This window comes from Mercenaria mercenaria, chromosome 17 (assembly GCF_021730395.1).
Source record: "Mercenaria mercenaria strain notata chromosome 17, MADL_Memer_1, whole genome shotgun sequence".
Classification (NCBI taxonomy): domain Eukaryota; kingdom Metazoa; phylum Mollusca; class Bivalvia; order Venerida; family Veneridae; genus Mercenaria; species Mercenaria mercenaria.
Genome location: NC_069377.1, coordinates 58,173,168 through 58,201,126, shown reverse-complemented (window position 1 = coordinate 58,201,126; position 27,959 = coordinate 58,173,168). Strand labels below are relative to the sequence as shown.

At 34.5% G+C, this 27,959-nt stretch overlaps 1 protein-coding gene across 1 annotated transcript; it reads left to right on the top strand.

Moving 5' to 3' along the window:
- The first annotated feature begins 1,788 nt into the window (after positions 1-1,788).
- Positions 1,789-27,120, top strand: LOC123535689 (uncharacterized). The gene is made up of 7 exons (XM_053527864.1): positions 1,789-2,188; positions 7,627-7,823; positions 9,133-9,267; positions 12,178-12,242; positions 21,171-21,289; positions 25,145-25,350; positions 26,530-27,120. Exons 1-7 carry the CDS (start codon positions 2,083-2,085, stop codon positions 26,662-26,664), a joined length of 963 nt encoding a protein of 320 aa, XP_053383839.1. The 5' UTR covers positions 1,789-2,082; the 3' UTR covers positions 26,665-27,120.
- The last annotated feature ends 839 nt before the right edge of the window (positions 27,121-27,959 follow it).

Genomic DNA, 27,959 nt, shown 5'->3' with positions numbered 1-27,959 from the left:
AACGTCAATCATGTTTGTCCAAAATCTCTGTAAGTTGACCCAAGACACCACTTCATGTCCAAAATAAACAATGAGACGAAAATATAACACCACATTTTAGGTTACATGTTTAACAAGCATGACAAAGCACACATTTACATTCACGCAAAAGTGTTATCAATAGCTACCACTTCGTCCAAAAAGCAGTTTAGTTTCCAGGGCCGGTTCAATAATTTTGGGTTGTGGGGCGTGAACTTTTGGTATTGCGAGCGAGGCGAATTGAAAAGCTCATGATTCTAACTTTTTTTGCAAAGCAGTATGCATCCTTCTGCGTAATGACTATGTTACTTGAGTAGAAATTACTATTATGATTTGCGAACGGAGCGAACGAAAAAAGTACGCTTTTTTAAAACTTTCAATTTCATATGAGTATCGCCGCCGGTCGTATAAGCTGTAATGACGTACGATGAAACAGAGAACACCGTGTGTTTTTCTTTAAAATTTCGCCTTAAAATTTTTAGGAACAAATACAAGCGAAGCGAGCAGACAATTTCCAGCATGCATAGAAATAATTATCTCTCCCCGTGATCTTAATAATAATCATTAATGACACATGCCGTTAACTTTTATATAACATAGAAATCCCATTCCTTTAACCTTTATATAACATAGAAAAAACGTTAAAAATTGATGGCTGACATATTTTAGAGGGACTGGGCACCGGGTGCATCCCACCACACCAACCACTGAATCCGCTAGTGGTTTTAGTTATACAGTCATTTAACAGAGAAAACACAAGCAATTTTTGCAATATTTCAATTGATTTGCCATTCACAATTCACGATATTTTCCACATTACGTTGAATCAACAGGAGACTTATTTAAGGAACAAAAACGCCCCATTACATAGATCTCTATTAGAATGTATATTTTATTGATTTTACAAAATTTTGTAACCCCAACCACTTTTATAATGAAAATAATGTAAAAACCAAGTAATTCTTTAGATTTCAATATAAATTTTAGTTTTACGTACACTTGCATTTAGAACATTGGATTTTACAACAACATGAACCAAATTCTGTGTTGCTACTAAATTGATTATGATAGGCAAAGGGAATTAATAATTTATCAAAGCCCTTTCATGGTTAAATATGTATCTCATCTTTCATAAATATACAAATATCATAAACAGTTCACATAGTCATATAATTCCCTAGACTAAACATGTTTATCAAATTAATTCTTACGTTAAGTAAACTCTTATAATCGTTCGGTAATCAGGAGAGAAAAATCATTTTAAAAGTAACTCCAGTGAAATTTTAACATGCATTATGCCCACGGATAAGTGTACATAATCAGATATTTAAGTTTTTAACGACTCTATTACTTGATCAAAACACGATTAACCTTCAGTCTGCTTGCGGCAAGTGACTCTGCCTTTGCGACCAGTGCAGTAAATGTTTAGTGAACACCCCTTTGAATAATAAATGGTATTGCCCATATTGAATGATGGACCATTCCATTTTAGAAATTTAGCAGCGTAAAGGTTACTACCTTTAGGGTTCTTGATGTGTGACTGAGCGAGATGTATATTACTAATTATGTGTGATTCATGATTTACGTATTTGCATAGAGGACAATAATCATTGGAATACCATATATCTACGCAAAACATACTTTGTTCCTTCTAGAATTTTGTATTAGTCGTAACTATTTATACTCTATGAGTCGTAACTATTTATAACGCTTGACGATACAAATATCGATCTGTATTTACTGTATATGAATAAAGACAAGCACTGAAGCAGTTTAACTATCGGTTATTGTAAACTCGACTTTGAGTTGATTTGAATGGGTAATCACTTGTGAACCTTCTATTTCTCTGTGCGTAATATATAGTGTATCATTCACAATGTGGGTATAGAAAAAACATACCCAATATTGGAAAATACATTATGTATAACGTCCTTAGTTACGCTGTAATAGCTATGAATAAACTAGATAATAGCTGTAAATAAACTCGCTCCTTCGGTGTATATATATATTAAGAATTTCATTTCGGCGGCACAAACAGTTAACTATAACGCATTAGCAGTTGAAATGGCGTCAGGAAAAGTAGATGTCAAAGCAATATTGGAAAGTTCGACATTTGTTGACAAAAACGAAAAAGAAAGTAAGCTGGACTTTAACGATGTTGAATACATAGGTAAGAGTGTTACTATTATGATCATAATTGTATTTAGCAGACGTTTCACAAATATTAATTTATTCCTTAATGCAGCAATCTATATTTTTAATTGAGTTAGCTCTATTAGTAATTGTACCTATTGATGAAACTCGTAAATAGTCTAGTGGTTTTAGCTCACTGGACTATGATATAAAATAACTAATATTTTGTCAGCATGATCAATAATTAGGTAAAAATTGCCGTCTTATCGGTAAAATTATCCCCCTTGAAATCACCTGGCTGTGCGATATCGATTTTTGAGTCGGCTAAAGGCTGAAAGCCTTTTGACGAGTCCTTGCTGTTCAGCGATTCTCTAAATGGACCGAATAACACGTGAAGGGATGTAGTTCCATTAGATTTCTCAAACTTCAAACAGTTCACTGCATGAATGAAGTTAAGTTGTGTCAATTCCCTTTGCTATGACCAATATACGATGTAATCTGTCATATTTATGACTTGTAATTGTGCAATACTCGAATGTAACTCATTAAGCATAAATGTGCATTTTAAGAATTGCGCAGGCTTACAAAGCTTGGGTAACATCCAGCGAAAGACAAAAAATAGTTCCACAGGGCTCCAGATAAGATGCGTATTAGCGTAAATTACGTATAGAAATAATGCAAATACGCATGTCTAATAATTTCTAAGCGTATAAAAACGTATATAAAATTACAGAAACGCACACAATGCTTTTTTAAAAACAAAATCTGAATCGTCTGGATGCGTTAGGTAACATAGCCGATCAGCCTTAATTCTTCCACATTGAACGTAAACACGCATCGTATGATTTCTATAAACTTTGCGTGTGTTGAATTTTGCAGTCAGTAAACGGATAAATTATCGGAAGAAGAAGCTCTTACTGGTTTGTTTAGTTACTACTGATATTAAAAATGATTTTAATTCTTATTTTTCGAGAAAAAAACAAATCGGCGAAACATTAAATTGTATTTTCTTGTAGTTTTTGAAATCGAAAGTAGATCGTCTATGTTTGGCTGCTTTCACGAAACGAAACAACTTTTTTATGAAAAGATTTAAATAAGAGGTAATTTAACCGTAAACTTCAATGTCAGATACTGCCAATTGCTGCTAAATGTCTTCGTATCATCACAATTTGTAAAATATATTGGAGAAAAGTGTAATCGTATCCGGATATAATATTTTGGGTAAATATCGAGCTGTGTTATGAAATTTTAAGAAAAAAACTAAAAACAAACTGCACTGGTAGACTATACTGTCAGTACATCAATCATTAGACGACTCAGGCCCTTCAGGCCTTTGATTATCTGGTTGATATTTTCAAATAGAAACAAAGAAGGAAAAAAGTTTGAACAAATATTGTTTTAATTAGAATGAACACACAATATTTATTATCCTATTGAAGTGTTCGTCATTCTTTTCTCTTTACAAAGATATAAAAAATATATTTCTAAAATGAAGAATTAATGCTTCCCTTGGCGATTAAAAAACATCACTATCAGTCTCTGTTTACGGTATATAGTTACTGAATAAATAAGCAAAAACCTGTGATACGTATCTAATTCTTTCCCCTGTAGCCACTTTATTCATAATTTGAGAATATTTGTTATCCTATTAAAGTATTCTACAGACATTAAATTTTTTATATATGTTTTTATTTTGAAATTATTTTAATGTCTTCTTGCTTCCCTAGACGTTTAAAAGTTGGTGATTTTTGTATTATTTCTTTATTTGCACGCGTCCGTGGTATTTCCGAACCCGTGCGGAAACACACGAACTCGCCCGAAGTTTAGCTGCCGATGATACAGAAAGAGCTGATTGTTACAACAGAGTATTATTTTCAGTTGGTATAATTCTTACTGCATGCATCAATATAAAAGAAAGAAAGGGAGAGAGAGGGGGAGAGAGAGAGAGAGAGAGAGCGAGAGAGTCATAACAATTTCAGCCTATATCAATTATTGACGGTACAATTTTCATACTATGGATAGTAATGATACTTCAAAGTTTTAACCAACTTGCAGCAATACTTTTATATATACAACATTTATCAGGTGTTTTAGTGAAAGATTGAAAGTGAAAGTTGGAATAGTGGAGGTACACTTGATAACGTTTTAAGTTCGTTTTTAACCTCACACGAGGCTGAGCTATTGCGATCATGTTATTGTGATCATTCCTAGTTCGTAAAACATCCGTCTTTTCGTCGTTCATTCGACATTTTCCTTCACTTAAACCATGCCGGATGGATAGTGGGGGGGGGGGGGGGGGGGGGGGGGGTTGTATAAAACTTGGCCTGGGATGGTCTTCTACCAAACGTGTTCAAACCATGCAGAACTCATGTTGCCATCGCAACGGAGAAGAAAAGACATTAAGATATTTCCCATTTTTCACACTTGCCGGATTTCAAATTAATTTGACGGAAAGTTCCTTGGGTGATCTTAAACCTTTTTCCGATTGGACAAAAACATCTCCGCCAGGATGCGTGGTCACTTTTCCCTTTATGTATGTACTGGGAACTTTAACAGGTCTTTTAATCAGAAACTATTGGTCCGATTTTTAAATAATTCCAGACGAATTTTTATTGAATGACCCACTATACCACGATTGTTGAAATTATTCTGATTCGTCAAAGAACATTCCCTTCTAGAAGTCGTGGGCACTTTTCCCTATAGATATGTATGTAATGGGAACTTTTAAAACTTTTTTCTTGTCATAAACCAACTTTGACATATTCGTCAGAATTGATATGTAAACAGTAAAAGGCACATTTCAAAGTATATTAACATATTGACACGATGGTGTATGTAATAAGAAATAGGACAGAAAGATATAATTAGAATAAGAAATAAGGAGTGGGCGGAATAGAGTGGAAATGAATTTATTTAGGAGAAGTGAATACTGGACCTACTAGTTAGTTCTGCGCATATAAAACTGATCTAAATTGTACTACTTTTGACCTGTTTCCACGCGTTTTCCTGAAACAGACTTAAGCTTTCTTCTGTCTAAAATATTTGTTTTGGTTGGTCGTTTTATTCTATCACCATTTCTGTACTAAATGACATTATTTGTCTATGTTTAAACTTATCATATTGTAACATATTTTCTTTCAATGAATAAAGTTACTAATAAATTGTCATGATAGTAATATCTAATAGAGGGGCCTCCGTGGCCGAGTGGTTAAGGTCGCTGACTTCAAATCACTTGCCCCTCATCGATGTGGGTTCGAGCCTCACTCGGGGCGTTGAATTCTTCATGTGAGGAAGCCATCCAGCTGGCTTACGGAAGGTCGGTGGTTCTACCCGGGTGCCCGCTCGTGATGAAATAATGCACGGAGGGGCACCTGGGGTCTTCCTCCACCATCAAAGCTGGAAAGTCGCCGTATGACCTAAAATGTGTCGGTGCGACGTTAAACCCAACCAAAAAAAAAAAAAAAAAAAAAAAAAATATCTAATAGGTTAGGGCCTCAATGGTGTAGCAGTAGACGTCACAAAGCACCCACCCATAAAAATGATAGTATGTTCCACTTCACTTCACTTGTGGAAATCAAGTATAATTACTTGGAGGTAGTGTGGATTTGGACCGTTTGTACTTTGTCTGTTAAAAAAGTATTGTTCAATATCAATTCAATTACTTGATGGCAGGTTATATCCTACGAATAAATGCATAAGTGTGACACACCTCTGAGTAGACATTTTGTTGTTTTTATTGCAGTTATGACCATTCAGCAAAATTTCAGCAGGGCGGTATATCTAATTGTAACTGCATTGAAGCATTTCCAGACCTGCAAAATATCGTAAAAGAAAGAGCACATATCATTAATAAAAAGAAACAAGCTGACGTTTCCCTAAAATATCACATAATTATTACAGTTTGACTGGTCTGCTTTATATTAGTCGTGCTTGTAAGCGCAAAGCATGACACAGCCAGGAAAATTTTAAGAGAGCCGAAAATATCCTAGATCAAGCTATTGTTATCGCGAATCTATCATTATATTTCTTTCTTATTTTTATCTCAGCCAAAAATGACATTAAACTATTCTGAAACAAAAGAAATACACTTATTTGCCATGTCATGAATATAAAAATGTAATCTATGAACAGTTGGATTTCTACCTAGGACAACCAGTATTCTGTTTTATGTCAGTTTGTATTCATTTGTTAAATACATGGAGCCTTTCTACAGAATATTAAAAGGTAAAAAATAATCTTTTTATTCTGATATACCTTAAAAATGTCTGTACAATAACTGTGGCTGTTTTTATTCGGAATAGATAATAATTTTCATACATTTATCCGTTTTGCTTTAGAAGAGAACATCTGGGGGTCATACCATTCATAGGATGAAGACAGTGTGCAGTCAGACCAAGGCTCGAACACTGAGTCTTGAAATACAGTCCCTGAGCAACTTGGCTAGTTATTCAAATTCTCAAAGTCTTATTCCGCGACATAACTTTTTTTAATACCATAAATGTAGTGGAAAAGGATAAACATGTTCACATATTTTCAGCTTTACATAAAGATTTTAGTTTCAAATATTCAAGGTCATGTTGTAATTTTATACACGGTTCATGTGTACAGCCGGGTAAATGAAATAAAATGATGATTATCTGCTTATGTCATTATTTTATGTTCGACCGAAATTGACAGAAAAACGAATGTATAGTTAGATTAATGATAAAGGAAATTCGATCATGTGCAAATATGGTATCCGAGGTAGTATGACTACTAACTTGTCTTTTTTATATATATACTTAAATCACTTCAGTACTGATTATGTATGTTTTGGAAATTTCAGCAGCTTGAGAAATTAGTCACCATGCTACTGTTTAAGCCTACACAGAAAACAGTTGTTTATTTTAATCTTAGATCGAAATATCTTTCACCGAGTGAACAACATTTATGATATTTTCACGAGTTGAGCAACCACGAGTAAAAACGTATATAAGGGGAGAAACGTATTTTGATTGTACAGATAAAACAAGTCTGATATTTCTATTTCATATTTTACAATGATTTTATCAATGCACCTTTATACGTGCACATCATGACATCACAGTACTGATGCTTAAACGCTTCAATACTTCTATTTTTACATTTTACTAAAGTGGATATGTATCTTATGTTTTTTAGGGTATCTATTTACGTATGTGCCTTTGCTTATTGTGTATTTTAGATATGAATTTTCGATTTCATTTGATCCAAATCTTCCGTTCAAGTACAGTTCCTTGCCATTCAATTAAATATATATTTATCAAAACCTCACTGTTTAAAACCATGATATTTCAAATTATAGTCCTCATTTACAGGTCAGTATACCATAAAGAGGCAACCTTTACTCGTACAGTAATTTACAAGTTTATCACTACTCACAGATCAAATGCGTTTCACAGTCAAAGCCAGAGGAGACATGGCCATGTTGTTTGAAATATGTTTACACATTTTCAGGCTTATATTTCTCTGCTCACTGGTGTCCGCCGTGTAAAGCTTATACACCTCAACTCGCCGCTAGATATAATGATGTGTTAAAGGATAAGAAGATAGAGATAGTATTCATCAGTTCTGATAGAGACGAATCCGCCTTCAAAGAATACTTATCAGAAATGCCTTGGGTTGCACTGAAGTTCGAAAACCGGGATGCAAAGGTGAGATATCTCAGTACAGAATGTTCGAAATTGAGTTAAGTTGCTCTGCAGTTCGCAGTTCGCGTTTCAAACTGCGAGCTGCAAACTGGTCTGCAGTTCGCAGTTCGCGATTCGAATTGGTCTACAGTTCATGATTCAAATATCAAAGTGAAGTCTGATCAGCACTGGACAAGAATGCATTCCACAATTCGAAGCCCATAAATTTGGAATCGAATTGCAAACTGCAGACTGGTCTGCAATTCGCGATCGAATTACGAACTGCAAACTGATCCGCAGTTCACGATTCAGATTTCAAAGTGCAGTCTGATCAGCACTGCCCTGCGAACTACGGATTAGAATTCATTTCACAGTTCGAAACCCATTGCTTTGGAATCGAATTGCAGACTGCAGACTGGTCTGCAGTTCGCGATTCGATTTGCGAACTGCATACTGGTCATGATTCAAATTTCAGGGTGCAGTCTGATCAGCACAGCCCTGCGGACTAGAACGCATTTCACAATTCGATGGTCATGGCTTTGGAATCGAATGGCAAACTGCAGACTTCACAAACTTCACAATTCGAACTGCGAACTGCAAACTGGTCTGCAGCTCACAATTCAAGTACTTAGTAGGTGGTTGTTAATTAGAGGTTATTGGTCTTCCCCTCCTTCCCCCCTCCCCCCTCCCCCCATTAGAATTGCAAAGTGCCGGCTAGTCTGCGGTTCTCACTTTCCGATTCGGATTGCGAACTGCAAACTAGTCTGCAGTTCACGATTCAGAATGAAAATATATTGGAACGTTACAAATATTTATACTCTACCCTTCTTTACGAATCCTTACATAAATCGCCGATTCGTAGTTTATGCTAAATGCCCGGTCTATAACAGTTACTGTGAAAATAAATTTCTGATGTCGTGTAATAAAACACTTATTGAATAGCATGCCAGTCAATGGTTATAAACTTCGGACCTCGCACAGTTTGTTTGACTATTGACAGGAGTGGCTATTATAATTTTGTAAATACAAGTACCCTAAAAAGCGTCTTGTACAGATTTGCCGTGACCTCCCTATATAGTTTGAAAAAAGAAATTTGGTGTACCACCTTAACATTTTTCTAATGTAGTAGTAAGGTGATTACAAGACTAAAGGGAATGATATAAGGCATGGTGTCTTTCATTTAAAAGACAATTAGTACTTCAGAAAAAATTCCGTGTACAGATACATTGTCATTACGCATCTCCTATTCATTTCGTTATACGACGACAATTTTTCTCTGATGCTAGTATGTTTATCTAACAAATATCGAACTAATTTTCTATATCTATTTCAGGAAAAACTTGCAAAACAGTTTGGCATATCAGGAATTCCAACCCTCGTTATTCTTGACAAAGATTGTGAACTTAGAACAAAGGATGGGCGAAGTCAAGTAATGAATGTTAAGAAAGAGAGTCCCGTCGAATGGAAGTAATAAACATGTCACATAGCATACAAAGCATCCTAACATTGTTATCACGACGAAACTTCCTATATATACATACGCTTCTGTTGTGAATAAATTGTGATCAGTTTTTTCTTTTTTTTCTTTTTCTTTTCTTCTTCTTTTTTGCATTCAATTCTTATTTATTAAAACAAAGACTATCACATACAATTAGTTGCTTTTCAATGATTGCAAGATATAGATAAAATGTGATAAATGTATAACAAAAAACATTTAATACTTTTTATCATTTGCCTTACCTAGCTATTTTTTTATATCAATATAAACAAAAAATATATGATGAAATCATTATACATATATAAAATTATGTACTAATAAGTTACCAGTTACAAAACAAGTCCACCTTTATTTCATCATCTTATTGTCGTTTAGAATTACATTTAGTACATACTATTTTAGGTAATATATTTACGAAAATTGCATGGTTTTGTCTTTCTTTAAATGACTTATTTACTTGGTCAAATGTTGGTTTTGTTTCGCCAACAACCAATACCCAGTTACAAAATGAATAAAATCAACATGCGTAATCAGCAACAACAGCTATTGACACATCTGGAAGTTATAAGTACGGAATATGGAAACTGATTTTCAAAACTATCACTGAACATGTAATTTGTAATTGGTGTTCACAGACCTCTGCGAGTTGTCATTTTGTTACAGACCTCAGAATTTCTCGAAGGAGTGCTTCCACAACATGCTAACCTTTGTTAATTGGGGGACTTCAGTTTACACCAAAACAATATCAGATTTTAAACATTCTTTCTTCGCCATGGGTGTGAGCAACATAATTATTACTTTCAATACTCACATCGGTGAAAACGGCTAAGAGTTCGTCAGAACAAAAGTAATAAATTTTCTAGAAGTATTGAAATGTGTGTCTGGTCCATTTGTTTCTTATCATTGCGTTGTCATAATAGTTCTAAATGTGACTTTTTTTTAGTAAAACAGTGACCTTTCCGGAATTTGAAAGAGGCTGATCGATAAATCTGAATATTCTAATGATCTGAGGGGAATTTCAGTTTATTGTAAAGATATAAATGGTCTTGTAAACCTTCGAATCAGAAATTGACTATATACTCCTCTTATAGAGAAATCAAAATTTTGCAGAGCACCAAAACTTTGGGTTAATGAAAACATACTGCACCTCAAGTGGTTATTTCAAAAATAAGAAAGCAGTAAAATGTTGTTTAGGACCGATAGTTTAAAAGAAGCAATTTTCAATATTATTGACCTCATATGTCACATTGAATATCGCAGACCGGAAATCGTGACATGAACCCTAAATTATTTACTCTATTTTTAAGTGAATGAATGAATTTGAATGATTTCATAATTAAACATAAGAAATTATATGTTACAGATTTATGTTTGTTTTCGTATAAGAAATATTGCATCAAATATTCACACTGATTTTAGCTGAACATCAAAAAGTGTTGCGTTTTTAAAGTTGTCAGGATACGAGTTATATGACCCAGGGAAGTGCATACGCCTATAGTATCTTGAACAATGAAATGGGTCCAATCGCTAAGGTGACTATGTCTTAGACTAGCTGACAAACGATATAGAATGTCCTTTGTTAAAACGTATAGCTGGTGAGACCAAATATCTCGTATATAAAATTTTCCTCTGGCTACCTTGCCTAAATGATTCGTGTACCAATGATTTGTAAATGATTTCAGTTATGAGCTAGTTAATTTCAGGGATCAGGCGAATCACTAAATGTTTCAAACTAACAATCTTCAATTAATAATAATTAGCTCAAACTCCTATAGGCTGGAGACTCTATACTTGACTGGTCTTTTTGTTGAAGTTCCCGTCAGACAATGTCTTTGAATCAACAACATACGAGTCCTATCGCATAGATGCTCGGCCTCTGTCCTCTTAATTGAAGTTGCAACTCTATATGATTGCCCTGACTCCTGGATGCTCAGCGCCTATATGCTATCACATGTAGCATTCAACTACCATATAGGTATATCCCCGATGCCTTGGCTGTACTTCGCCAATTACGCTGAACCGTCTATAAGCTGGAACTCTCCTACTATCTCAGTAGATTACCAAACCCTGGAACTCTGTCTCAGCTTTTCGATGCTCAGCCTATATTTGCTATTGTCTATAGCATTCAGCTACCCTTAAGGTAAAACTCCTATGTGCTGACCCTATAGCTCGAAACCTTGTTGAAATTCTGCAACTCTTCTTTAGTCTATGAACTTTAAACGTCTTCTTTTTAATAATTTATCAGCCCTGACAGGGTAGTTGCAATAACTTCCTTATCAAGGTACTGGGATAAATTATTAGTTGAAATTTCGATGTGTCTTCTTCGATCGCTGGATACAGAATGATCTCTCTGTCATCCATCTACCTATTTATACTTTAGCAGACGTGAGCTTTGATTGGTGCTATTTATAGAACTTGTTTCTGATTGGTCCAAAATCGAACATAGTATTTTACAAGGAGTACCTGCTCTAAAAAGTAGTTGGTTCCCTTTAACTATTGTATATAATATAACGTGTGATGCTGGGATCCAGCTATCACTGTAATTAACCCAAATCGTCCATAAATGACCCAAATCCTATTATTTACAGCAATTCAAATATAATTATAGCAATGGTAGCATGAAAAGGGAGTCAAGCACTATCTGTGCCTATGTGTAACGTTATCGATATATCAAATATACAAATTATTCTGACAAAAGTGATTCAGTATAGTTATGGTATAGTTATTGTCCCCTTTATAATTACTGTATTTCGCAAGTTAAATACGTATATTAGAGCTGGATACTAGAAATTAATTCATTTATCTACAGAATTCGTCACCAAATTTCTTCCTTCATTATAATATTGAACAAAAATACATCACTTCTTCAATTATATCTAGATCGGTCTTGCACAGTCTCAGGCGAGTTCCATTCAGAAAATGCCTCATGCTTTCGAGTTTGCAAAGTATAGAGATGTGATGTGCATCTGTCATGACTAAGCGCCGTCGGGTAATCTCGAATATAGTTTAAACTCGGATAGTTTTAACCAATTATCGTTTCCGTTTATTTCAACCTTACTTGAAACCTGCAGTGCGCATGAGCAGAGAATACAGCTTTTCTTTTCCCGTTTTAAAGTTTTACGAGCGGGAGTTTTTTAAAGGAAGGAATGAAAAGGTACAGTCATATTTTACATCGAATTTGAACTGTCCGCTAAACGCACTGCATGTATTGGTTTTTTCCAGTCTGGTTCAACTACGAGGTTTTAAGTGTGTATTGATTGTTTGTAAACACGAGATTCCACCAGTTTCTGGAATGCTTGAAGGGCTTTTAAGCATAATAGCGTAGGTATCCGGAGACCCGACATAATGTAACATGTTCCAGGTATTGCCGGAAACATGTCTTTCAAAACTGAAATTGATATTAAATCTTCATCTTGACTGGTTTTGTTTGTTTGTTTTGGGTTTAACGCCGTTTTTCAACAGTATTTCAGTTATGTAACGGCGGGCAGTTAACCTAACCAGTGTTCCTGGATTCTGTACCAGTACAAACCTGTTCTCCCCAAGTAACTGCCAACATCCCCACATGAATCAGAGGTGGAGGACTAATGATTTCAGACACAATGTCGTTATCAAATAGTCACGGAGAACATACGCCCAGCCCGAGGATCGAACTCACGACCCCGCGATCCGTATACCGACGCTCTACCTACTGAGCTAAGCGGGCGGGTTCATCTTGACTGGTGAAAACAAACAAACAAACAAAAAAGTCAATAAAAAGATAGATCTAGATGGTTTTAAGAATGCGTTTAACATGCACACATTAAATATGCACTATAATCTAGATCTAGTAGATCTACAGTGTGATTTAAAAAAAGATACAGCTAGCTAAAAGAGAAACAACTAAAGGCCGAGCAGCGTCATCTGAAGAAAAAACAGAAAGTGGAGGAAAAGAAAAAATGGTCCAAAATGAAAAGTGTCACGAAAAAAAAAAATAAAAAAGCCTGCCGAGTTCGTATGTTCTGACGACGAAGGCAGTGATTTCTCCGTGCAAGATGACTCCGATGATAACATGCAGATTGACCTAAACAAGTGTTACAGATGAGGTAGATTGGTTGGCAGCGTTGTTTCCGTTTCTTTCACTTAAAATGTAAAGATATCGAGTTTGAATTTATGTCCGAGGAGGAGATTAAACGGTTTCCTTTTGAATGCCTCTACTGTTAAATACTGCACTCACCGGGTGATCATAGGACGGCCATGATTTAACATACTTTTGGCGGTTTTCTTCCATGTTCTTGTAATATTTTGATGTATTTCAACACCAAGAAGCTGATTGCAGCATTAAAACATACCCCAGTTTTTTATCTGTACTTTGACAGTAACCCTGCAGAAAACTTCGGAGTGAGAAATGAAAACAGTCACCGCTTCGAAACTTTCTGCAGGGTAACTTTCAAAAGCAGAGATAGAAAATTCACCGATGTAACCGACTACTTGGTGACTAGAGCACGAGGGCATGAATACTTCGAAAATTTACGACGACTCACTGGAAAAAACTCGCCAGATGTTTTTAGAACATGGGTGTCGTTACTCTGAAAGACGTTCTGTGATCAACCGGCTTTAAAGTTAAACTTCTAAAAAGTTACAGATGGTTAATCGTTCGTGTTATGCAATGAAATCGTGGTTCTGTTAAGCTACGAAATGGAATACTTACACTGTTTATTAAAGACACTTGTTGCATTATCTTTAAAAAATATTTTTAGTATCCGAGATTACCCGTACTATTCGACTTTACCCGCGATTTACCTGGTGCATAGTTCCCGGTTTATTCATGCATTCCTTTTATATAGCATACCGGAAACTACAGTCAAAGGGCGGTAAGAAGTTCCCTTAATTTTTCTAATACATGAGGGCGTGAAATTCTTTTTCTTTTTTTTTCCAAAATATGTCTGTGAAGACGTAAAGTATTTGGAAATACCCGACGGCGCTAAGTACTTTTCTGTTCTTAGGCGTTGGCTTGTAGTTCATTTTTGTTTTGAGTGTATGGGTTTCTTCTTACACAAGCGCTTTATAATACGTATTTCCTTCTAAATGTGTTTTACTGTTAGTTCGTTTACTAAACGTGTTTAAAGAAAAAAGAAGCTCATATTCTTTGGCAGTACCTACTTTGCGGCTTAAGAAGTTTATATAATGTATGAGTTATTATTGTTATCATCATCATCGTCATCATTATTATCATAATTATTATTAGTAGTATTATTATTAGTAGTAGAATTATTATTATAATTATACTAGATTTATATAACACTCTTTTCTTGAAGATGTACACGTTTAAAAATGTTTTACAGAATACATTGCAAAAAAGCAAGCAATTACAAACTCAGCATAAAAATGCCTTTTTGTATTAACTAAACATGAATATAGAACATAGAGGATAGACGTTATATAAATATTTTTTAAGAAAGGTGACTTTAGGATGAATTACTGTTCTACGCTTTGATATGAAAAGATGTATCAGGCAGTTTGCGAAATGTTTTACAATGGAATAGGTTTTTAGTAGGCATTTGAAAGCAGGATGTGAGTTCAAAAGCAACGATAAGCTCTGATTGTCATACATTACGTTTTAAAAACCTTAGCACAATCAATGACAGCGTGGCTTGTGATCATAGGTTTCTAACTGGTCTATGCACTTCTACCATATCCCTTATACAGGAGGTATATCTCTCTCATATATCTCATCGTGTAAGACCCTAAAGGTGTAGGTCAGACCCTTACACTGTATCCTGTATTTCACTGGTATTCAATGGAGCTCCTTCAGTACCTGTTTGATATGATTGTGACTGGAAAATCTAGTGATAACATGCGCTGCCGTGTTCTGGACATGTTGCAATTTGACGAGTGCAACAATTCTTTGCATTAGTCTAACCGTGAGGCAACAAGGCAATTGAAAAAGAGTTGGTTAAATCCAATTCCTCCTAGATTTCTACTGAAACTGCTATGAAAAAACATACTCACAACATATAAAGACAAAGAAAAACAACAACATATATCCAGCTGGAATAGCCAGCCACCCCGAAACGAAAACTTACAGTAACTTGTGTATATATGGATGTGAGAACTTTTCAGCTTATTCAATTGTGAAAAAGCAATTTCAACGCTTTTTGCATCAGATTTATGTATATAAATCAAACGTTTTTTATTATAAAAATAAGGGTGGTTTTATGAAATAAAAAATCTCGGAAGAGACTAGCGCTAAATGCGCTATAATCAGTACTGCGCTATTATATAGAGGCGTAACTGGACCGGGGAGGGGGTTGTGTGGGAGAGGGTGTGTGTGACGCATTCCTGTTGCTTGAAAGTTTTGTAAAAATGTTCGACAAATGGTAATCTCTAGTGCACTTTGTCCTAAATACGACTTTCCTGTGACACATTATATGGCTCCCTTCGGATATAGCTCCCCCGGGAGCTGTATTCGGAAATAAATCATATATAGCCCCTTTGGATAGAGGAGCTTTAAACGAACGCTAGCATGTTCAAACCCGAATTCGACTGCCTTTACATGGATTAACATGCTATAACAGTAATGTTAGAGTAATACAATAAAGTCTTCTGTGAAAAGATCCTTTAGAAGCATTGAATGCAACCAAGCAACATATTAGCAGAGTCCGTTCATATGAGATAATGATACGTGATTATACGTCCCGAAAATGATTGAGAATCACCAAATTTACAAAAAAAATGGTAACTGGCAAGACTTAGTGAAGTTAGGCACCTTGGTTTTACAAAATGTACTTTGTGTACCTGATCTTGCAGTTATGGCCCTAGAATAAGTCCAAATACAAATGCAGGCATTCATCGTCTGAACTATGTGAACGAGTCACCAAATTTGAAACTAAAGGTATAAGCGAAGATTTCAGTTTTGTATCGGACCAGTAAGTGCAGAATTATAACCCTTGACAGAATGAAGTAATGGCCATACAGACCAAAAACTGTAGGCAAATAGTGGTTGAGTTACGATCCTTGCATTAGATTTTTGATATCATACGTCAAATATTGTGACACAAACCGGTCGTTTACAATTATACAGTAACCAAATATAACATAAATTTCACGCAGTCGCAAAGGAAACTAAATATCAATGCTTTTGTTTTATAAAAAGAGGCAAAGTTGACATCCGAATCCTAAGGACAGAGTTCTAGTTTTGTATATGTGGAAGCCTCTGCAGAAACAGCCTGACTGTGTGTTTGAACAGGAATGACGCGGTTATCTTCTTTGAAAGAACTTCACAATGGGTGAACACTCGACAATGCGATATTTCAACGATAATATGAACTGTCCTACTGGTCTGTAATGCGAATAAGATCTGGTCTGTAATGCAAATAAGAATATGTCTTTGAGACAGTGTCGTGACACATTGAGTATAACCCCCAAGTTAGACACTCAAATGCCCGTAGCTGAACTCTGCATTCTAGTTCGGCATTCATTCATTGCTTTGAGAGATTAAATGCTGATTGCCGAGCTCGGCACTTCAGCCCTGTAGTTTTGTTCAGCTATGTTAACTTCACACATATTACTGATCCAGACTATTCTATACATTTCAAGTCGCTTTTTAGGAGTTAATTTTCAATATCTGAAATGATTAAGCACCTGTGTGGTATGTGTTACATAAAGAGACCGATGAGCTATATTCGGAACAGAGCTACGGGAGTTATATACGGAAAATATAGCTCCGCAAGAGCTATATATGTGGTGGACGGATAGCTCAGTGGTTTGCACACTGGCCTTCCAATCCTGAGGTCGGGGGGTTCGATCCCCGGCAGCTATTCGGGAGTTTTCAGAAACGCTTTTCAGTGTTTCCCACCCAACTAGAGGTGTACTGGTCAGGAACCCAGGCAATCCTTGCGTGTATCAGTGCTATACACTGGGCACGTTAAAGAACCAGGCTGTCTATTCGCAACGAGCTAGGCTAAGTTAGCCGGACAAGCCTGTATCTGATTTCTGATCTCTCTGTCGTGGGGGCTGTGTTTCGCTCTGTCCCTCTGGTCAGATCGCTCTATGTCTGTACTAGTAGAGGATGAATTATGCGCCCTGTGTGGCTGCATTTGAACTATGTAAAGCGCCTTTGAACATGAAATTGATCTTGAAAAGGGCGCTATATAAATCTGGTATAATAATGATAATATAATAATAATATACGAATGTGTGCTCCAGAGGGGCTGTACCCGAATGGGGACATACAGGCTGTGACACCGTCTATGAGCAGTGTTTTTTGGCAGTCAGTTACAGGATGCCTTTGTTCGTGTGTCCACCAAAATGTTGTAATTATCTGAAATATACTTATTTGGTATGAACATTTAGCGTCGGGAGCTTCAAGGTTTGCGTTCCTTGTTAATTTGAATAGGTGGAAAGGTAATAACATGTATATAGCTATCAGTTTTGTATTTATAAGTGTGCAGTTAAAAGCGGTTTTAAAGTATATATCCAATTCTACCCAATATCATGAGACAGACACGTTAGTTGCTTTTTTAAACATACCTGGAAACATTAAAATACCTCATGAAATTAACAAGTATGCACACGGTCATTTCTTTTCAACAAACAACATACCTTTGATTTCAGGAATACATCATCTAAATAAAAGTTCAAACATTCTTGAGCAGATGTTAGATTTATCACAATATAGGCCGAGTTATTTGAATATATGGGCCGCGATAAGTAATATTTAAAAAACAATAAAATAAAACTACACACAAATAATATATCGATAGCGGGAAATGCTCGAACCTACCCATTTTAGAAATTTAAATATTTTAGCCCAATTCCAATGAAAGCTTTTGTTTTATTTGGACGGAAGAATCGTTATGTGTCTGTACAAATATTAAGAAATCATATAAAGAATACACAGTTTTAAAAGTAATTTCATTTACTCTGTTTAGTTACTTTTAACAGATTACTCATTACTCTTCGCTGGTTATATGAAGATCCAGCTCTTAACATGTACATCCCTCTGCCAGTACCAACACAGTACAAATGTAACATGAAATTGGAACCCCAAATTTTCTAAACTAATAAAACCACAAATCTATTTATGTAAAAGTGTTTTGTTCCTTTATTACCCATGCTCATAATTCAAATTAAAGCATGTAGCTTACGACCAGGCCAGTTTTAATTATCACCCATTTAATGTATATCTGTATATTATGTATTTTGTGGTTTAAAACTAACATGGTTTATATTCGAAGCTGTCTGCTTCTCGCAAAAAGATGTTGCTGTTTTTCACAGCTGAAGCCACATACCGTCTTTGCCATTCTTGCAATGGGCAGAAATATTGGGACCGCGGCCATCGCGATTCTAGCTCCTACGCAAATATATTATAACAACATTTTCTGTAATAACAGTTGACGAATAAAAATTTTTTAGACTAGTTTCACAAATATCTAGATACTGTTATATCGTTACAATGAAGTAGAGAATTTGAATGAGCACATATTGTGAATGCGCATGTCGAATATTTATGTAACATCTTACTCAGAAATACCCATATTGGTGAAATAACTTTATATCTATTTCAGTCAGCTACTTAGAAACTACATAATAATTACAAATATAATCGCTATGCGTCATTTAACTTTTGCATATTTCATTCATCTGTTCCAGATATAAAACAAACTCTTTTCCGCTGGCTATACAGTTTGGCAGTTTTAATTAAGGATCAGAAATGATGTTTTCACTTAAATATAAACATCATCAAATCATCAAAAGACAGCTGTTCTCTACAACATAAACTAAACAGCGTGTATTAAAAGTATATCTTTCCGCAAACCAAGTATCATCTCACTGCCATGCCCTTTGAAATAAAAATAGGACATAATTTCGGACATTCTCCGTCCTTTACACAATATATACTATATTTAGAGGACATTACATGAGTTTCTGCTCATATTGAATTTATTGAACGAGTTGAATAAAATAATAAAATGTGAGGCTCTGTCGAGCATTTTATCACTTTTATTCAACTTCAATGTAATATTCTTTTTATCGGATGTAAGACATGAAAAATTATTATTTCTTTACCTGTTACTTGACTAGTCAGTTGGAACAACGTCTCTTATACTTAAAACGACGTCAACGTCAAAGCTTTATTACACTGGTGTATTATCAAATTTATGTAATGGTTTTGTTTCACTCCCACGGCGTCAAACATATGATAAACAATATTAAAACTAACCGTATTGAAGTCACACTTGAATGGATTTGATTTGTCATACTTTGTTATTTGAAAGTATGGGTAAATTATACCCTCATACGGCTATTCATATCAAGGAAGTAAATATCATTCGGAATATAAACAAACAAGTCAAGTTTGATGCAGTTGAACAATTTATTAACATATGCAAAAGAACTACAACCAGTTAAACGCGTTACAAAAGTCAACGTACAGACATTGTCCTCGATTGTGTATTTCGTCACCGCTTGCGTTTCTAGTCAATTGCAGTTGCCATGAGTATTCAGTGTCGTGTTATTTACAGTTCTGTGTTGTCATGGTTTAAGACTGTACTAGGTAGTTTAAGGGTTGTTGCACATTTAATTACCTCTTTTGAGCAGCCTCAATCCTCCAGGAGCTGCTATCATTTCGTGCTGTCTATGCTTCCAAAGGACCCTCTTATAGATTTTATGTTTTCATAGACAGATGCCGTTTAAACTTTCTCAATGTGTTTTACATCGGGAATTTGCTTTGGATATTAACAGCATCCAGGTTATCAGCTTGTCAATGAGGTAGATGTCCCGTTTCTGTTATTCAAAATCGTGATATAAAAATAATAGTATGGTTAAACTGCAATATAAAACTATGTCATTATGTAGTCTCGCATCATTTATCACACATGTTTAAATTTGTATGACCAAAAACAATGATAAAAATGTAAATCTTATAAATCTACCGGAGTGGAATATAACAGGTACATAGAAACTGTCTAGATCAACCCTAAACAGTAATATCCTAGTGGTATTTAAGGTAGCAGGAAAATTCAAATCACGGAAGGGTTCTGTGCTTGTTGATTGATACTCGGGAACATTTTCGCTATTTTGTGAAGAAAAAGGTGGATGGGCCCCCATTCCGTTTATATCCTGAAGTTCAGTAAGGACTATTAAATTGAGAAATGCAATAAAATTGGGCATTGTTCTTGCAGCGGGATCATTGCAGGCTGTTCAAAAAGTGCAAAATTGATGATTTTGGCATGCTATTTTTCATGGATGGTGTAAATCTTTCATTTTGATAACTTTCTTTATTCTTGTATGAGAATCCGGATCTTGCCATTAATTAAAAGCACAAAACATGCACACAATTTATAAAATGGCCACCCTGATTCTGCTCATAAAGGAAGTGCAATATTGCGACTCGCTACATGTAAGACTGTCCGTGCCCAAAATTTTCGAATCTAAGTGTACCCTGCTACCTTAAACGTGCGTAGAAAAAATATGAACATTACAAACGCGATGTACACCATGTATGAGAGATAAACACCGGCCATTCTGTATTTCGTGTATACATTAAGTGATTGGTATACCATACGCATGGACATTTTATTAGTGAGAACTATTTTAAAGCTCTTATTCACAAGTTGCCACGACGCGAAACTGCGATAAAAAATGAGTAAGAATGTAACTTTTTAATGTGTCTGCTAGTTGCCACTATGAAACAGACCTTTAGTTAATTTGAAAAGGCCCATATTTATGCCTGTTTCAAATATTTATAGCATATCATCGATTTCAATCAGTTTCTTGGAAACTATGTAATTGCTATAAATAAAACTGCTACGTGTCAGTTATTTTTAGCTTTTACATGAGATATTTAATAAATTCTTTTCCTGGGACATACACTTCGGCTGTTTTACTTAAAGAGAACTCATCGTTGGGAAAATGGCTTTAGATATTCTTAACACATTTGGACAAGGAAAACTTATTAGGAAAGGAGGGAAAGCTTTTGAGCTGGAAGATCTGAACGACAAGGAGCATATTGGTAAGAGTATTGATGAATAGTTTTGTAAGATATATATTGCTTGGTAATTATAAGTCTTCAGTGGTCATACAAAAAGACGTTTCCAATGGTTTTCTTACTATAGGATAAAAACGTGTATAAAATTGTAAATAAATTACGGTTAGTATTGCTAATAAGAAACTAAATAAAGAAATATACCTTACAATGTAATTTTATAATATCATTTTCTGAAATTTCGAAGTTCAGAGATGAGATATGTCTACACTAGACACAATTCTACAGCTCATCAAAGACGGTCAGTGGCGACTGATCACGGGACAAAGGGTTTAATTAATTATCATGCGACAATATTTAGAAAGAAATCAATAAAATCAATTAAATCAATGAATGGTATACATTTGCTTATAATATAATCTATATCCGTTCCTTGTTATTTACCTTATTATAAATAGTAAGCAAATGTACAGGGCATAATGTTTTAATAACTGGAAATAGGGGCCTCCGTGGCCGAGGGTTTAAGCTCGCTGACTTTAAGTAACTTGCCCTTCACCAATGTGGGTTCGAGCCTCATTTGGGGCGTTGAACTCTTCATGTGAGGAAGCCATACAGCTGACTTACGGAAGATTGGTGGTTCTACCCAGGTGCCCGCCCGTAATGAAATACGACCATAGCTAGAAGGTTGCCGTTTGACATATAATTATGTCGGCGCGACGTTAAACCCAACAAACAAAACAAATAATAACTGGAAACGTGTACAATGCTGCGTGCATGCAGTGATAATAACCGGAAGCTACGCTAAGACTTATTAAACAACGATAGCGTGCCAGAAATGGTTGTTGGCACTTCTAATACTGTACTAGTATTTGAGCAATATAGATACTGCTACTAGTATTACCATTATACTTCGAAAAACAACTTGAAACTTTCACCGTTCAAATGCGTCCATCATTGGTCCCCATTAAATAGAGATGGTACCTATCCAAGAAAATCTAAGGGGAACAACTCCGTATTGACCAATAACTTGAAGCCAACATAAAACATTGGTCAAAAGTGAAAGAAAAATCAGATAGGTCCTTTTTCCAACAACTGATCAGGCAGACAAAATATGACCTACATTTGTTTAAATCTCTTTGTATTCAATATACAACATGCACAATTTTCTCATGGCTTACACTGACAGCTATTTTATAAGTTGTAGTGATGTCCTGATAGAAAGTTTATTTGTGCATGAAGATAAAGTAAAATAATGCATAAATTCCTTTAAAGAAATTTTACGATATTAAGAAACGTTAGTAAGTTTTGATCTTTTAGTCAAAGTTATTTATTGTTATCAATGATGATACATTGATTTACACAAAATTTACATATTAAAATGTAAAATGTATATATCCAACAATGTGAAATAACAAATAAAGTTAAAAATATCACGTTTGTATAACAAAGAGTACTTTGCTGCAAATAATGTAACACAAAAAGTCATTGTCATCAAATAAAATTACAAAGTTTAAAGGTAGTGGTTGTAATTACAACATTTTAAGGTAGCTGATAGGTAATGACTCTATGCAATGTATTTTAAGCAATTCAACATTCTCTGGATGGAACTATCACGATCATTGCTTTCCATGAAAAACGAATAAATGCTGAAAAAGCATATGGAAATTGATTTATTTGATGATTTTCGTTACAGGAGAACTACCTAAAACAAACTATAAGGTTTTTATTGTTGTAAACAAAGTAAGCGGGTAACTTCTGATATCATCATTAATTTACAATTTATACTGTTTACACAACTTGAAAAAAGATTTTTGTTGGGGCATCTCATTTACAATTATATCAACAATTATCACCTGAATTGAGTGCATTCATGAGTGGAAAATACTGATGGTAAAATATTGTAGGGTTTTGGTTACATTATAAAATCTTTAATTAATAACGTCTTTCAGTTATTTTTTTGATATGGTTTTGGTAAACTTATAATAAAGAGCATGTCATTCTCTATCACTCGGATTTTTTTATGAGTTTTAGTCTCTTGGATTGTCTTGGAAATTTACTTTATTGAAAGACAAAAGGAAGTTCAGTATAGGCTCTTTCAAAATATTGAAAGTAGACTAAACTTACACTATGCTCTATTGAATTTATTTAGCTGTGGAAACTTTTGATATAGACTGTAATTGGGGAAATCCTGATATCATTGAAAAACGGTCAATACAAGAGTTGTCTATTTTGCTTCAGATATTTTGAGAAAGTCATTTTTTAAATATCAAATATTTCTATTTTACATGGAGAAGAGGAAAACCATAAAAACATTTAGTAAATTGGTGTACTTAGCTATCATTTCACTCTTAAGAAAATCTGTAAAGGTGAATTCGATTTTTCAGGTACCATCTCTACATTAAAGTGCAAGAAAACCCTGACAATAAATTAATTTTATATGAAAGCCTTCCTCAAGCCTTTCATAACGCTGAAAGAATTTTAAAATCGAATAACTATTGAAGAGGTATGGCAGTTTGAAATTTAAGAAAATGGCTGATGACGTCATTTACACACTGCTGAATTCTTTATTTAACAAATAACCTTTTAGATAGATTAATTTCTTTCTCTTTTTTTGAGTGTAAGATGTGAAACATGGTAACTTCTTTCTTTATAGCTTGGAAAGGTAGAAAAAATATTTTTACAGAAATAAGTAAATACAGTTCAGATTTGTATCTAGAAATTTAATGTTGCCATGGAAACAAAATAGCCGCCAATTTGATCAAATGTTTAAATGCTCATAACATTTCTATTTATAAGCCGATTTTGAAACTTCTTTCACTTCTTTATATGATTCAAGAAATTCTAGCAGACGTAATTAATATAAGAACAACATTGCCTTTCCCTTTAAATTCAAAATCGAGAAACAACTTGAAACTTCCACCGTTCAAATGCGCCTATCATTGGTCCCCATTAAATTCAGAATAATAACAATTATAGGAACATGACAGCCTTAAATACATTTGCTCGAAATGACAAGTCACAAAAGCCGAACTTAATATTCATATATGAATTCACATACAAAGTTTAGTGTAAGTAATATAGGTGTTACCGCCTAATACGTTACCTGACAATTATTTTGGTAATCAAGAGCACACAACTTGCTCAATAGATAGTCTGACCTTACTAAAAGTCTACATCAACATAGCAAGGCTAACATTGGCACAGATCGGAAGCACAAACATTCGTAAAATTCGTAAAATGATCAACGTTGATACAGAAAAGATGTCATAAGAGTGGACCTGTGATAAAATAGAACAATTTATCTATTTATTTTGTTGGGTTTAACGTCGCGCCGGCACAACAAAAAAGAACAATATTTGCTTTATTTTAAGTCACGGGCATATACTACTTTTTAAAAGAATATCTGTGACTCAGTACACATTCTGTTCTGTGTTTTATTAGAATTCATACCTCTGTCGTATTGAAACAAATCTCGTGAGGAAATTAAAATGCAGAGAGATAACATAATAAAAACCAAGGACACAAAACTCTAGACTACTGGCTCCCAACCACCTCAGTATTAACCATTGTTTCTAAATGACGTTAGATTGTGCGAAAGAAATAGAGATGATGGATTCTTAGTAAATTGAAATGTGGGTATTATAAACTTAACTCCGTGTTCCAATCTGGCTGATATGCTTTTACCGCGATCAATGCTCTTAGACATACATCAGGAAAAGATACTAAAAGAAAATAACAAATGATTATTCAGTCGAACAGACTGACACATAATTTATACTCAATGTAACTTTGATATTTCGTTCTATCAAAATACTATGGCTGTTTAAACGTTTCATTAATTTTACTTTTCATTCCTTTTTATCGATTTATATACCATTTCAGGCTTATATTTCTCCGCACATTGGTGTCCACCCTGCAAAGGTTTTACACCTAGACTAGCGGAATACTATCAAAAGTATAATAGTAAAAGCAGTCATGGAAAGCTGGAGATAGTGTTTGTCAGTTCTGATCAAAACGAAAAAGAATTCAACACGTATTTTGCAGAAATGCCTTGGATAGCACTGAGGTTTGAGGACAGGGATACAAAGGTAAGATCACATTTATTTCACGTGGCATTGGAACATGGTAAGGGTTAAGACTGAGGTTTATGTCGCCATTTACCAGTTTAAACTTTCTGTATGTGTTTTGCCACTGACCGTTCCAAGGATGTGTCCTAGTGTGTTCCTGTTCTCTATGTTTTTACCTTTTGTACGTATTTATATGTAAATTTATTCATTCACACGTCCATATGTGCACGGATGTATGGTTGCATTTTTGCACACTGCGATCTTGGGATATAGCTATACCTGCCTATTTTTGACCAACAAATCATATTCACTTGAGGATAAAAAACAAGTGTCGTAGAGCTGTTTCTGTAGATTTAAAATAATCAACGATTTCTGTTGTGTTATGTCTAATGATTAATTGTAGTGAATACATATACGGGAAAATGTACATGTGAAGAAATATCTGTTGCAGATTCTGTTACTCAAAACAAACGTTTGTTATCGCTATTTCAAAATAAAACAATATGACTATTTAGCTACAACAGATTACGAAATTAATCGAACTCTGACGTGGATACATGTTTTACATACGTATTCCGGGGCCTATGGTAAATGTAAAATGTTGACTAGGATTTATCCTGCATTTCTTTAAATGAATTGATTTATTTTATCAGAACAGAACAGAACAGAAAGTTTATTAACGAGTACACTACAGGTACATTGTTAAACATGATTTACATAATACAATTTTAGAGGTCACGCATACAATGAAATTGGCTAATATTATGACAACACATATGGAAAACTTTTGCAATATAAAATATAGACATAATTCCATCAAAGCAATACAAATGTGCTGAGCTGAAAAAGAAGAAGTATTTAGAAGTTATTAACTTAATCCTTAATTCATCATACAAAGTGTATCAATGTTCAAAAGTATATTTTAATGATTGTATGGACTTGATAATGCACATCTGTGATTTTATGCGTTAATAATGTCAAGAAGCTAATAACCAAGACCGTTTATCACTGGTGAAATTTCATACTGATATTTTGGTATGTCAGAACTCCAGCTATATTTGTCGTACCATTCGTTGAAAATTTATTTGTCACATGACGACTCCCTGTAACTCAACCCTGTATCCTAATGTTTTAATACAAACGTTATATACTAAGACGTGAGTCTTACTTTATCGAACTGTCATTCAAATATTATTTCAGGGCATGCTGGCAAAAAAGTATGGTATTTCAGGAATACCTACACTCGTCATTCTGGACAAGAATGGAAAACTAATTACCAATAATGGACGAGGACGGGTGGCAGAAGATCCAAATGGTGAAAAATCATGGAATTAAGAACAATTTCCGGACAAGCATCGTGTGCAAAAGATTATTATTTCCTGTTGCAAGTGAAATAAAGTGTGCTAAATTGTATTTGTTTCCCTATTAAAACAAACACTCACTTTGAATTAAATTGATTTCCGTTATATACCAGACATTACGACAAACTAGCATAACAATTAAACAAATGGAAAACAAACAAACAATGAATATTACATGTTTATTGTATTGTGCTGATAACATGCTGTACATTGGCAAACACTTCTCATATATTTTTGTCTATTTTCTATACAATTCAAATTGTGAATTACATATTTCGAAATTGACATTCATACGAGAGATATTCTAAGAACAATTAAGGTTTAATTACATTTCGTATTGTACTTGGATTCATTTACAATTTCACTTCATATTGGTTTTGTTGTATTGTTTCCTTTTTTATAAATCAAATATATGTATTCAAAAGTGAAATGATTTTGTCTTACTTTAAACTTTAATTTTTCTGACAGGTGTGCTTACTTTGGCTCATAAATATTCTATCATCAACTAGTTCACTTTATATTTCTGATAAAAAATATACAAATGAAAAGTCACCAATCTTTATGCCTCCATCAGTAACACATTAGGCGCTATGTGTGTCTGCGACCGTCAATTCGTTTGTCTGTTTATCTGTCCGTCTCTCTATGTGTGTGTTTGAAAAAGATCATGTCCGGCAGAAAACTTTGTCGTGTATGGTCAGATTTTGAAGTACCAATAAACACTTGACCTACATGTTAAGACAAGGTCCTAGATCCTTAATTTAAAGGTTAATATAACATTTATGAGTTCAAATGCTTAAGGTCATTTTTCTTGTCATATTTATACTTGTCTTATATATGGATGTATATTCTTTTTTTACAAGCATTCGCCAATTTAGAAAACGTCTGACGTTTAAACCCATACCCTCAGCTCATAAGTCAATGTCACACTTAGTTTAAAAGAATTTACATCAGTTTTCTTTTCCGGACGGTCTAAAAATTCTATATGCAGGGTTGTATATTGAAATACGTGGGCACAGCCTTGTATTATAATACCAAGGCCTGTAGCTCCAAGGTCAATGTCACATTTGGAGATCAAATATTAAAAGTCTTATTTATTGTCCGGTCTAAGACTTTTGTATACAAAGATGGATATTCAAATAGTTTGGCATGAACATTAACCTTAACTCCAAGGCATGTCTCATGCAACACCCACATCCATAGTTTAAAGGTGAAGGCTATACATACAGGTCAAATAGTTGAGGTTATTTTCCTGATTCTGTCCATGATGTC